The sequence below is a fragment of the Mustelus asterias genome, chromosome 5 (assembly GCF_964213995.1).
Source record: "Mustelus asterias chromosome 5, sMusAst1.hap1.1, whole genome shotgun sequence".
Classification (NCBI taxonomy): Eukaryota; Metazoa; Chordata; class Chondrichthyes; order Carcharhiniformes; family Triakidae; genus Mustelus; species Mustelus asterias.
In genome coordinates, this window is record NC_135805.1 from 8,986,995 (window position 1) to 8,999,929 (window position 12,935).

The 12,935-nt window shown below is 45.7% G+C and overlaps 1 protein-coding gene across 1 annotated transcript in view; it reads left to right on the forward strand.

The window, feature by feature from the left end:
* The window catches only part of LOC144493945 (dynein axonemal heavy chain 8-like), a 1,745,965-nt gene that overhangs the window by 719,624 nt on the left and 1,013,406 nt on the right, over window positions 1-12,935 (forward strand). The window contains exon 25 of the mRNA XM_078213522.1: window positions 2,275-2,416. Within this exon, the coding sequence (XP_078069648.1) occupies window positions 2,275-2,416 (142 nt within the window). The remainder of the gene's footprint in view (window positions 1-2,274; window positions 2,417-12,935) is intronic.

A 12,935-nucleotide genomic window follows, 5' to 3' on the forward strand; every position in this document is an offset into this window, starting at 1 on the left:
GGGGGATGGGAAGTTCAGCGATGTCTGGGTCAATGGGGGATGGGAAGTCCAACGATGTCTGGGTCAGTGGGGGATGGGGAGTCCAGCGATGTCCATCGGGGATGCGTGAAAGGTCAGTGATGAAGCCAGTAATGTTCTTATGGCAAGGCAGGGCAGTTTGAGAGACCAACGATGAAGTCAGCAATGTTCTTGTGGGGAGTGAGAGGTCAGCGATTTCAATGCTGGGATGATGTGAGTAGCGATCTCCCAGAAAACGACACATGCATGGTGGCCCACTCAGCACATTGATTTCAGCCTCTTCAGTGACAATAGGCCCTGCCCACCACTTTTCTGAGTGATTCACGCTAGGGTACTGTGCCATGCTCAGAGTGTGGGAGATTCATTTTGAAAATCCCGCTAAAACAATTGGTGGGAGTTATTCTAGTTTTCATGCGCATTCAGCATTAAGAATTTTTTTGGGGAGAATCCCGGCCATCATCTTTCAATAGTCTAAACTCCAATGGACACAGGCCCAGCGTGCCCAACCTATCAAATGTGAGGTTATTCACTTTGGAAGCAAAAACAAGAAAGCAGGTTACGACCTGAATGGCTGTAAATTGGGAGAGGGGAGTATGCAGCGGGACCTGGGTGTCCTAGTGCACCAGTCACTGAAGGTAAGCATGCAGTGCAGCAGGCGGTAAAGAAGGCAAATGGTCTGTTGGCCTTCATTGCGAGAGGTTTCGAGTACAGGAGCAGGAATGTGTTGGAGCAATTACACAGGTGAGGCCACACCGAGAGTATTGTGTGCAGTTTTGGTCTCCTTTTCTGAGGAAGGATGTTCTTGCTCTCGAGGGAGTGCAATGAAAGTTTACCAGGCTGATTCCAGGGATGCCGGGACTGATGTATGAGGAGAGATTGCCTCGGTTAGGATTGTTTTTGCTGGAGTTCAGACAAATAAGGGGGGATCTCATCGAGACTTATAAATGTTCTGACAGGACCAGACGGGTTGGTGCAAGAAGGATATTCCCAATGATGGGGGTGTCCAGAACCAGGGGTCACAGTCTGAAGATACAGGGTAGACCATTGAGGACAGAGAAGAGGAGACATTTCTTCACTCAAAGAGTGGTGAGTCTGTGGAATTCATTACCACAGGAAGTAGTTGATGCCAAAACATTGAATGTATTCAAGAGACAGCTAGATATAGCACTTGGGGAGAATGGGACCAAAGGTTATGGGGAGAAAGCAGGATTAGGCTATTGAGTTGGATGATCAGCCATGATCGTGATGAATAGCAGAGCAGGCTTGAAGGGCTGGCCTCTTCCTGCTCCTATCTTCTATGTTTCTATGTAAAATCCCTGCCAGGAATCAGTCGAATGAACCTTCTTAGCTGCATACAATAAAACACAATTAATATACAATTAACATTCACAACCTCAGAAAATTCTAAGTTTCTTTACTGCCAGTGACTCTTTTTCATTGACCCAAAGTGGTATTTGATAATAAATCTGATAATTTCTCACCACAAATCACTAAACTTTAAGGATTGGGAATTGTTGTGGGAAAAATCCACTAGTAGTCAGACTTCGAGATTCAGAAAATACGATTTATTAAACGGAGCCCCGGGAGATAAGGCACATGTTCGTAGAACACCTTTTCTCAATAGTATGTCGGGAGCGGTTCATTTTTATACCCTTTACACAATGGGTAAACCGGTGATTCGAACATTATCACATTGTTTAAGTGAGTACAAGTATTTAACATTTTATGAATGGGTACATTTCCTCATGTTTACAAAAGTACAAACAGGTATAGACATTTAGCATTTTATGAATGGGTACATCTCCTTATGTCTGTATCTATCAATAGCTAGTTTTGTCTCGTTCAGGTGCTAATCGGTTCCCTCGCATTCATATTTCCCGTGTTCCTGTAACGTTAATCTAAGCTCTTTGTTTTGGGGTTTCCTTATCTTAAAAGATGTTTGACCCTTGGCTTTGGCTTCCTGAGGTGTTTGTTTGCTATGAGTCACTGTCTGTAATTTGGGAATGGCTTGTCTGTTAGGTTTTGACTTGACGTGATTTCTGAACAGCGGGAGCCTGTGTCTGCTTTTCTGGCTTCTTTCCCAGTTAACCCTTTATGTGCCAGGCAGCCATTTTAGAGTGTGCTTTCTTGTATTGCCATTTTAAAGTGTGCTCCCTTGTATTTTTCCCCTTACAGGAATATATTGCTGACTGTACATATGGGTCTTTGTGTTCAATTATATTAGATTTACACATGGTGTGCTTATGTGCTCTACAGACTTGCTGCGAAGAATGGGCAGAGATTTTAGCTCCAAAAAGCAAATATGTTGAAACAACTGTGGACGAAATAGTGGAAATATTTGTACAAATCTCTGACATGGCATTAATTAGTGAAGTTGCAAAACCTCCAAGTGAACCAGGTAAGTGTACTTGCTGTTTTGAAGACACGAATAGTTAGCAACATTCCAAAACTTGCCAAGTTTTCTAAGTATTGCCAACTGAGCTGGTGACAATTATTATTATTGTGTGAAAATTAGCTATTATGTTTCCCATTACAACAGTGTCTACATCTTGTATGTACTTAATTGGCTGTAAAACATTTTGCAACATCCTGAGGTCATGCTAGATCTCTAAATGAAAGCCTTTAATTTGTTTAGAAGAAAGCCAAAGGAATTACGAGAGCTTTACCATATTGGGTGTTGTGAGGAGAACCAGTTAGTGAACAGAAAAGTTAGATTAAATTGGCAATATCAGTTTGTTAGCTGTAATAGAAGGCAGCAACAACTCGGCGGTTGAAACAACAGTGATTTATTGGAGAAGTAATATATACATATATAAATAGACACAGAGCAGAACAATATACGTCTTAACTCATTGTTCCACCGGAGCAAGCAGAGAGGGAGCGATTCGTGTCAGGGGTGCTGAGGGTAAGAGTGATTTTATTTTTACCTTACTTTTTAGCAGAGTTTTTTTTCAGTTAAACAGGAAGAAATGTGGCAAATTTTCAAGGAAAATTTGTCTGGAGCTCTGCACAGCAACGTTCCAGTGAGACAGGGGAGTTATGGTAGGCTACAGGAACCATGGTGCACAAAAGCTGTAACGAATTTAGTCAAGAAGAAAAGAAAAGCCGACAAAAGGTTCAGGGAGCGAGGTAATGTGAGAAATCTAGAAGAGTTTACGACGAGTAGGAAGGAACTTAAGAGGGAAATTAGAAGAGCACGAAGGGGTCATGAGAAGGGCTTGGCAGACAGGATAAAGGAAAACCCCAAGGCATTCTACAAGTATGTTAAGAGCAAGAAGGTAAGATGTGAAGGAGTAGGACCTATCAAATGTGACGGTGGGAAAGTCTGTATAGAACAGGTAGAAATAGCAGAGGTACTCAATGAAGACTTTACTTCAGTATTCACAGTGGAAAAGGATCTTGGTAGTTGTAGTGCAGACTTGCAGTGGACTGAGAAGATTGAGCATGTGGACATTAGGAAAGAGGATGTGTTGGAGCTTTTGAAAAGCATCAAGTTAGATAAATCGCCAGGACCGGATGGGATGTACCCCAGGTTACTGTGGGAGGCGAGGGAAGAGATTGCTGATCCTCTGGCGATGATCTTTGCGTCATCAATGGAGACGGGAGAGGTTCCGGAGGATTGGAGGATTGCGGATGTGGTTCCGTTATTCAAGAAATGGAGACGAGATAGCCAGGGAAATTATAGACCAGTGAGTCTAACCTCAGTGGTTGGTAAGTTGATGGAGAAGATCCTGAGAGGCAAGATTTATGAACATCTGGAGAGGAATAGTATGATCAGAAATAGCCAGCACGGCTTTGTCCAAGGCAGATCATGCCTTACGAGCCTAATTGAATTTTTTGAAGATGTAACGAGACACATAGACAAGGGAAGAGCGGTAGATGTAGTTTATATGGATTTCAGCAAGGCGTTTGATAAGATGCCCCATGCAAGACTTATTGAGAAAGTGAAGGGGCATGGGGTACAAGGGGACATTGCCTTGTGGATTCAGAACTGGCTTGCCCACAGAAGACAAAGAGTGGTTGTAGATGGGTCATATTCTGCATGGAGGTCGGTCACCAGTGGAGTGCCCCAGGGATCTGTTCTGGGACCCTTGCTCTTTGTGATTTTTAGAAATGACCTGGATGAGGAAATGGAGGGATGGGTTGGCAAGTTGGCTGATGACACAAAGGTTGGAGGTGTTGTGGATAGTGTAGAGGGATGTCAGCAGTTGCAATGAGACATAGATAAGATGCAAGACTGGGCGGAGAAGTGGCAGATGGACTTCAACCCAGATAAGTGTGCGGTGGTTCATTTTGGCAGGTCGAATAGGATGAAAGAATATAATATTAAGGGTAAGATGCTTGGCAGTGTGGAAGATCAGAAGGATCTTGGGGTCCGGGTTCATAGGACGCTCAAAGCAGCGTCGCAGGTAGAGGCTGTGGTTAAGAAGGCGTATGGAATACTGGCCTTCATCAATAGAGGAATTGAGTTTAGAAATTGGGAGATAATGCTGCAGCTGTATAGGACCCTGGTCAGACCCCACCTGGAATACTGTGCCCAGTTCTGGTCGCCTCATTACAGAAAGGATGTGGAAGCAATAGAAAGGGTGCAGAGGATGTTGCCTGAATTAGGTGGCATGCCTTATGAGGATAGGTTGGAGAAGCGAAGGATGAGAGGTGACCTGATAGAGGTGTATAAGATGCTGAGAGGCATTGATAGAGTGGATTCTCAGAGGCTTTTACCCAGGGCTGAAATGGTTGCCACAAGAGGTCACAGGTTTAGGGTGCTGGGGAGTAGGTACAGAGGAGATGTTGGGGGTACGTTTTTCACTCAGAGGGTGGTGGGTGCGTGGAATCGGCTGCCGGTAGTGGTGGTGGAGGCGGATTCGATAGGGTCTTTTAAGAGACTTTTGGATAAGTTCATGGAAGTCAGGAAGACAGAGGGTTATAGGTAAGCCTAGTAGGTAGGGACACGTTCGGCGCAACTTGTGGGCCGAAGGGCCTGTTTGTGCTGTAGCTTTTCTATGTTCTATGAAACCGGAAGTAGGCCGCGGGGAGGCCTGGGAAGGTATTCTTTTGCCCAATAAGTTTGAACGGGGAGGAAACCCGAGACTCTACACGGGTAGAGTCTCCCACCCTCCCCCCTCCTCTAACCTAAAAAAAAAGACTTGGAGTGAGAGCAGGTAAGTTTTTTTTTCTCTCTTTCGTTTCTGAGTAAGGGAAGTTAGCAGGGCTGTCAGTGCAGGCAGTGCAATGTTCCTCCTGTGGGATGTTTGAGGTGAGGGACACCAGTGTCCCGGCTGAGTACACCTGCAGGAAGTGCACCCAATTCCAGCTCCTTGAAGACCGTGTTAGGGACCTGGAGCTGGAACTGGATGAACTCAGGATCATTCGGGAGGCAGAGGCAGCTATAGATAGAAGCTACAGGGAGGGAGCTACTCCGAGAAATGATGATACGTGGGTGACGGCGAGATGGGGTAAGAAGCAGTCACAGCAGCGATTCCCCTGGATCCCCTGTTCCTCTGTATAATAAGTATTCCGTTTTGGATACTGTTGGGGACGACGACTTAACAGAGGTAACCCCCCCCCCCCTTTGGATACTGTTGGGGACGACGACTTAACAGAGGTAACCCCCCCCCCCCCGGCTTGTCTTCCATCGTGTGAACATTGCTGCCTTGGCAGTTTCTTCACGGTTGTCTCAAGGCCGTGACTGTTGTTCTCTGAACACAGGTGGGGTATCTTACTAACGTACAAGGTTACAGTCTCATACAAACAAGTTAACTGGCATGCAACAATTTATATATGTTTGTAGGTACTTGTATAATGTATATCGGTACAGGTTACGATGAATATATATGAATTTATCATTATACAATCACAGAAGGCCGACATGTAGGCTTCTACTGTTACACAGTGGTACATATGAAAGAATACAAAATGACGGGGTTAGCCACATTCTGGAACAGATTAGCCGGGCACAACATATTCTTGTATACCACAGCTGCTACCTTTATCTGTTCTGGATACATGAGCATGAAAACACCCAAACGTAAACATGAGTTCGACAGTGTTTCTCACACAATCTCTAAATAGCACAGAATTCACTTTGACACTTTGAGTTTTAGAATTCATTAACCCATTCCCGTCTTCAGGGACTCCATAGTTAGGGGGATAGATCAGAGATTCTGTGGGAACGAGAGGGACTCGCGGTTGGTGTGTTGCCTCCCAGGTGCCAGGGTCCGTGATGTCTCGGATCGTGTTTTTGGGATCCTGAAGGGGGAGGGGGACCAGCCCCAAGTTGTGGTTCACAGAGGCACCCAAGACACAGGTAGGAAAAGGGATGGGGATGTAAGGCAGAAATTCAGGGAGTTAGGGTGGAAGCTTAGGGCTAGAACAAACGGAGTTGTTATCTCTGGTTTGTCACCCATGCTACGTGATAGTGAGGAGAGGAATAGGGAGAGAGAGCAATTGAACACGTGGCTACAGGGATGGTGCAGGAGGGAGGGATTCAGATACATAGAAACATAGAAACATAGAAAACTACAGCACAAAACAGGCCCTTCGGCCCCACAAGTTGTGCCGAACATGTCCCTACCTTTTAGGCCTACCTATAACCCTCCATCCTATTAAGTCCCATGTACTCATCCAGGAGTCTCTTAAAAGACCCAATTGAGTTTGCCTCCATCACCACTGACGGCAGCCGATTCCACTCGCCCACCACCCTCTGTGTGAAAAACTTCCCCCTAACATTTCCCCTGTACCTACACCCCAGCACCTTAAACCTGTGTCCTCTCGTAGCAGCCATTTCCACCCTGGGAAAAAGCCTCTGAGAGTCCACCCAATCTATGCCTCTCAACATCTTATATACCTCTGTTAGATCTCCTCTCATCCTACGTCTCTCCAAGGAGAAACGGCCGAGGTCCCTCAGCCTATCCCCATAAGGCATGCCACTCAATCCAGGCAACATCCTTGTAAATCGCCTCTGCACCCTTTCAATCTTTTCCACATCCTTCCTGTAATGAGGTGACCAGAACTGAGCACAGTACTCCAAGTGGGGTCTGACGAGTGTCTTATATAGCTGCATCATTATCCCCAGATTCCTAAACTCAGTCCCTCGATTGATAAAGGCCAGCACACCATACGCCTTTTTAACCACCTCCTCCACCTGCGGGGCCGATTTTAGAGTCCTATGGACCCGGATCCCAAGGTCCTTCTGATCCTCGACAGTACTAAGAGTCTTTCCCCTGATATTGTACTCCTTCATCCCATTTGACCTGCCAAAATGGACCACTACGCATTTATCTGGGTTGAAGTCCATCTGCCACTTCTCCGCCCAGTCTTGCATCCTATCTATGTCCCTCTGTAACTGCTGACATCCCTCCAGACTATCCACAACCCCACCAACCTTCGTGTCGTCGGCAAACTTACCAACCCATCCCTCCACTTCCTCATCCAGGTCATTTATGAAAATGACTAACAGCAAGGGTCCCAGAACAGATCCCTGGGGCACACCACTGGTGACCGACCTCCATTTAGAAAAATACCCATCAATACCCACTCTCTGCCTCCTTTGGGCAAGCCAGTTCTGGATCCACAGGGCAGCAGCCCCTTGGATCCCATGCCCTCTCACCTTTTCGAGAAGCCTTGCATGGGGGACCTTATCGAACGCCTTGCTAAAATCAATATAAACCACATCTACCGCTTTCCCTTCGTCAATGTGTTTAGTCACATTTTCGAAGAACTCCACCAGGCTCGTAAGGCACGATCTGCCTTTGACAAAGCCATGCTGAGTATTCTTGAGCATACTAAACCTCTCGAAATGCTCATAAATCTTGTCCCTCAGGATCTTCTCCATCAGCTTACCAACCACTGAGGTTAGACTCACCGGTCGGTAATTTCCTGGGCTAACCCTATTCCCCTTCTTGAAAATAGGAACCACATCCGCAATCCTCCAGCACCTCTCCCGTCTCCATCGACGATGCAAAGATCATCGCCAGAGGCTCTGCAATCTCTTCCCTCGTCTCCCACAGTAACCTGGGGTACATCCCATCCCGATACCTGGACAATTGGGGCTCATTCTGGGGTAGGTGGGACCTCTACAAACGGGATGGTCTACATCTGAACCAGAGGGGTACCAATATCCTGGGAGGGAAATTTGCTAATGCTCTACGGGAGGGTTTAAACTAATTCAGCAGGGGGATGGGAACCTAAATTGTAGCTCCAGTGTACAGGAGGTTGAAAGTAGTGAGGTCATGGATAAGGTTTCAATGTCGCAGGAGTGTACTGGCAGTCAGGAAGGCGGTTTGAAGTGTGTATACTTCAACGCCAGGAGCATCCGGAATAAGGCGGGTGAATTGCAGCATGGGTTGGTACCTGGGACTTCGATGTCGTGGCCATCTCGGAGACATGGATAGAGCAGGGACAGGAATGGTTGTTGTAGGTTCCGGGGTTTAGATGTTTCAGTAAGAGCAGGGAAGGTGGTAAAAGAGGTGGACGTATGGCATTGTTAGTCAAGGACAGTATTACGGTGGCAGAAAGGATGTTTGATGAGGACTTGTCTACTGAGGTAGTATGGGCTGAGGTTAGAAGCAGGAAAGGAGAGGTCACCCTGTTGGGAGTTTTCTATAGGCCTCCGAAAAGTTCCACAGATGTAGAGGAAAGGATTGCAAAGATGATTCTGGATAGGAGCGAATGTAACAGGGTAGTTGTCATGGGGGACTTTAACTTTGCAAATATTGACTGGAAAAGCTATAGTTCGAGTACTTTAGATGGGTCAGTTTTTGTCCAATGTGTGCAGGAGGGTTTTCTGACACAGTATGTAGATCGGCCAACAAGAGGCGAGGCCACAGTGGATTTGGTACTGGGTAATGAACCAGACCAGGTGTTAGATTTGGAGGTAGGCGAGCACTTTGGTGATAGTGACCACAATTCAGTTACGTTTACTTTCGCGATGGAAAGGGATAGGTATATACCGAAGGGCAAGAGTTATAGCTGGGGGAAAGGAAATTATGATGCGATTAGGCGAGATTTAGGATGCATAGGTTGGGGAAGGAAACTGCAGGGGATGGGCACAATTGAAATGTGGAGCTTGTTCAAGGAACAGCTACTGCGTGTCCTAGATAAGTATGTACCTGTCAGGCAGGGAGGAAGTGGTCGAGTGAGGGAACCGTGGTTTACTAAAGAAGTTGAATCTCTTGTGAAGAGGAAGAAGGAGACTTCTGTAAAGATGAGACATGGAGGCTCAGTTAGGGCACTTGAAAGTTACAAGTTAGCCAGGAAGGACCTAAAGAGAGAGTTAAGAAGAGCCAGGAGGGGACATGAGAAGACTTTGGCAGGTGGGATCAAGGAAAACCCTAAAGCTTTCTATAGGTATGTCAGGAATAAAAGAATGACTCGGGTAAAATGAGGGCCAGTCAAGGACAGTAGTGGGAAGTTGTGCGTGGAGTCTGAAGAGATAGGAGAGGTGCTAAATGAATATTTTTCGTCAGTATTCACGCAGGAAAAAGACAATGTTGTCGAGGAGAATACTGAGATACGGGCTATTGGACTAGATGGGATTGAGGTTAGTAAGGAGGAGGTGTTATCAATTCTGGAAAGTGTGAAAATAGATAAGTCCCCTGGGCCGGATGGGATTTATCCTAGGATTCTCTGGGAGGCTAGGGAGGAGATTGCAGAGCTTTGATCTTTATGTCGTCATTGTCTACAGGAATAGCGCCAGAAGACTGGAGGATAGCAAATATTGTCTTCTTGTTCAAGAAGGGGAGTGGAGACAAACCTGGTAATTATAGACCGGTGAGCCTTACTTCTGTTGTGGGCAAAGTATTGGAAAGGATTATAAGAGATAGGATCTATAATCATCTAGAAAGGAATAATTTGATTAGGGCTCATCAACACGGTTTTGTGAAGGGTAGGTCGTGCCTCACAAACCTTATTGAGTTCTTTGAGAAGGTGACCAAAGAGGTGGATGAGGGTAATGCAGTTGATGTGGTGTATATGGATTTCAGCAAAGCGTTTGATAAGGTTCCCCATGGTAAGCTTTTGCAGAAAATACGGACACATGGGATTGAGGGTGATTTAGTGGTTTGGATCAGGAATTGGCTCGCTGGAAGAACACAGAGAGTGGTGGTTGATGGGAAATATTCATCCTGGAGTTCAGTTACTAGTGGTGTACCGCAAGGATCTGTTTTGGGGCCACTGCTATTTGTCATTTTTATAAATGACCTGGATGAGGGCGTAGAAGGATGAGTTAGTAAATTTGCGGATGACACTAAAGTCGGTGGAGTTGTGGACAGTGCGGAAGCTTGTTGCAAGTTAAATACAAGGAAAAGACTCCCTGATTGGCCCATCTATTGACTCCTTAATCAGGGAGTTCATATTCCAATAAGCCAACTTCAATGGCCTGATTGAAGTCACTACAACTATGCTATGTATAACAAGATAAAACAGATAACTATTTACAACAAAAAAACAATCAATATAAAGGTGTAATAAAGTTCAGTCTTTTATAAAGTCAATCTATCAGGAGACTTCTAAATCCTCCGAGAATGCCTCAGTTCTCTGACAGGCTGATCTTCAGTCGAGGTAGTGGTCCTCAGTCGTTAACAGCAATTGGGTGGTTTACAATTTCAAAAGTGCGTTAGTGTAGTTATCCAATAATGTGATGCCCCTCCTCTGAAACAACTGGTCCCACTACACCAGTGTGCAATGGCGAAATGCTGGCAGGTGCCACTGGATCAACCTACTATACTGTCGGTAGCGTCTCTCCTGCTTATGTGACCCACGTGCTTTCTGTCTGCTCTTCCTTGAAGGTTCACCAAGTATGACACAGTGTTGCTCTTTTCCAGGATCTTCCCAGGAATCCATATTGGACCAACACCAAAGTTCCTGACAGTATTAAATTGTCTACCTTGAAAGATCAATTACCTTTGACAGAATCGTGAAACACCTTCTGCGCTCCTTGCTTTGTCTCCAACCTCCCCACCAGATTGGGGAACACTGGATCGAGCCTCGTTCTGAGACATTGTCCCATCAAAAGTTCAGCTGGTGTTACTCCCATAGTAATATGTGGTGTGAAATTGAATGAGAGAAGAAATTTAGCACGTTTCAAATGTAAAGGCGTGGGCAGCTATTTTTTCATCGCCGTCTTGAATATCTGGACAGCTCTCTCTGCTAAGCCATTTAAGGTTGGGTGATAATGGGACCGTGATAATGGAAATAGGCCCTTCGGCCCAACTTGTCTATGCCTCCCTTTTTTTAGCCCCTAAGCTAGTCCCAATTGCTTGTATTTGGCCCATATCCCTCTATACCCATCTCACCCATGTAACTGTCTGAATGCATTTTAAAAGATAGGATGCAAAGCTGGGCTGAAAAATGGCAAATGGAGTTTAACCCTGATAAATGTGAGGTGATTCATTTTGGTAGGACTAATTTAAATGTGGATGACAGGGTCAAAGGTAGGGTTCTGAAGACTGTGGAGGAACAGAGAGATCTTGGGGTTCATATCCACAGATCTCTAAAGGTTGCCACTCAAGTGGATAGAGCTGTGAAGAAGGCCTATAGTGTGTTAGCTTTTATTAACAGGGGGTTGGAGTTTAAGAGCCGTGGGGTTATGCTGCAACTGTACAGGACCTTGGTGAGACCACATTTGGAATATTGTGTGCAGTTCTGGTCACCTCACTATAAGAAGGATGTGGAAGCGCTGGAAAGAGTGCAGAGGAGATTTACCAGGATGCTGCCTGGTTTGGAGGGTAGGTCTTATGAGGAAAGGTTGAGGGAGCTAGGGCTGTTCTCTCTGGAGCGGAGGAGGCTGAGGGGAGACTTAATAGAGGTTTATAAAATGATGAAGGGGATAGATAGAGTGAACGTTCAAAGACTATTTCCTCGGGTGGATGGAGCTATTACAAGGGGGCATAACTATAGGGTTCGTGGTGGGAGATACAGGAAGGATATCAGAGGTAGGTTCTTTACGCAGAGAGTGGTTGGGGTGTGGAATGGACTGCCTGCAGTGATAGTGGAGTCAGACACTTTAGGAACATTTAAGCGGTTATTGGATAGGCACATGGAGCACACCAGGATGATACGGAGTGGGATAGCTTGATCTTGGTTTCAGATAAAGTTTGGCACAACATCGTGGGCCGAAGGGCCTGTTCTGTGCTGTACTGTTCTATGTAAGACAAAATTGCACCCGCCTCCACTACTACTTCTGGCAGCTTATTCCAGACACTCACCACTGTGTGTGTGAAAAAATTGACCCTTTTATATCTCTTCCCTCTCACCTTAAACCTATGCTCTCTAGTTTTAGACTCCCCTACCTTTGAGAAAAGATGTTGACTATCTAGCTGATCTATGCCACTTATTATTTTATAGATCTCTACAAGGTCACCCCTAAGCCTCCTACATTCCAGAGAAAAATGTCCCAGTCTATCCAGCCTCTCCTTATAACTCAAACCATCAAGTCCCGGTAGCATCCTACTAATTCTTTTCTGCACTCTTTCTAGTTTAATAATATCCTTTCTATAATAGGGTGACCAGAACTTGTGCACAGTATTCCAAGTGTGGCCTTACCAATGTCTTGTACAACTTCAACAAGACGTCCCAACTCCTGTATTCAATGTTCTGACCAATGTAACCAAGCATGCTGAATGCCTTCTTCACCATTCTGTCCACCTGTGACTCCACTTTCAAGGAGCTATGAACATGTACCCCTCGATCACTTTGTTCTATAACTCTCCCCAATGCCCTACCATTAACTGAGTAAGTCCTGCCCTGGTTTGATCGACCAAAATACATCACCTCACATTTATCTAAATTAAATTCGCGGCATGATAGCACAGTGGTTAGCACTGCTGCTTCACAGCACCAGGGTCCTGGGTTCGATTCCCGGCTTGGGTCATTGTCTGTGTGGAGTTTGCACGTTCTCCCTGGACTGTGGCGACTAG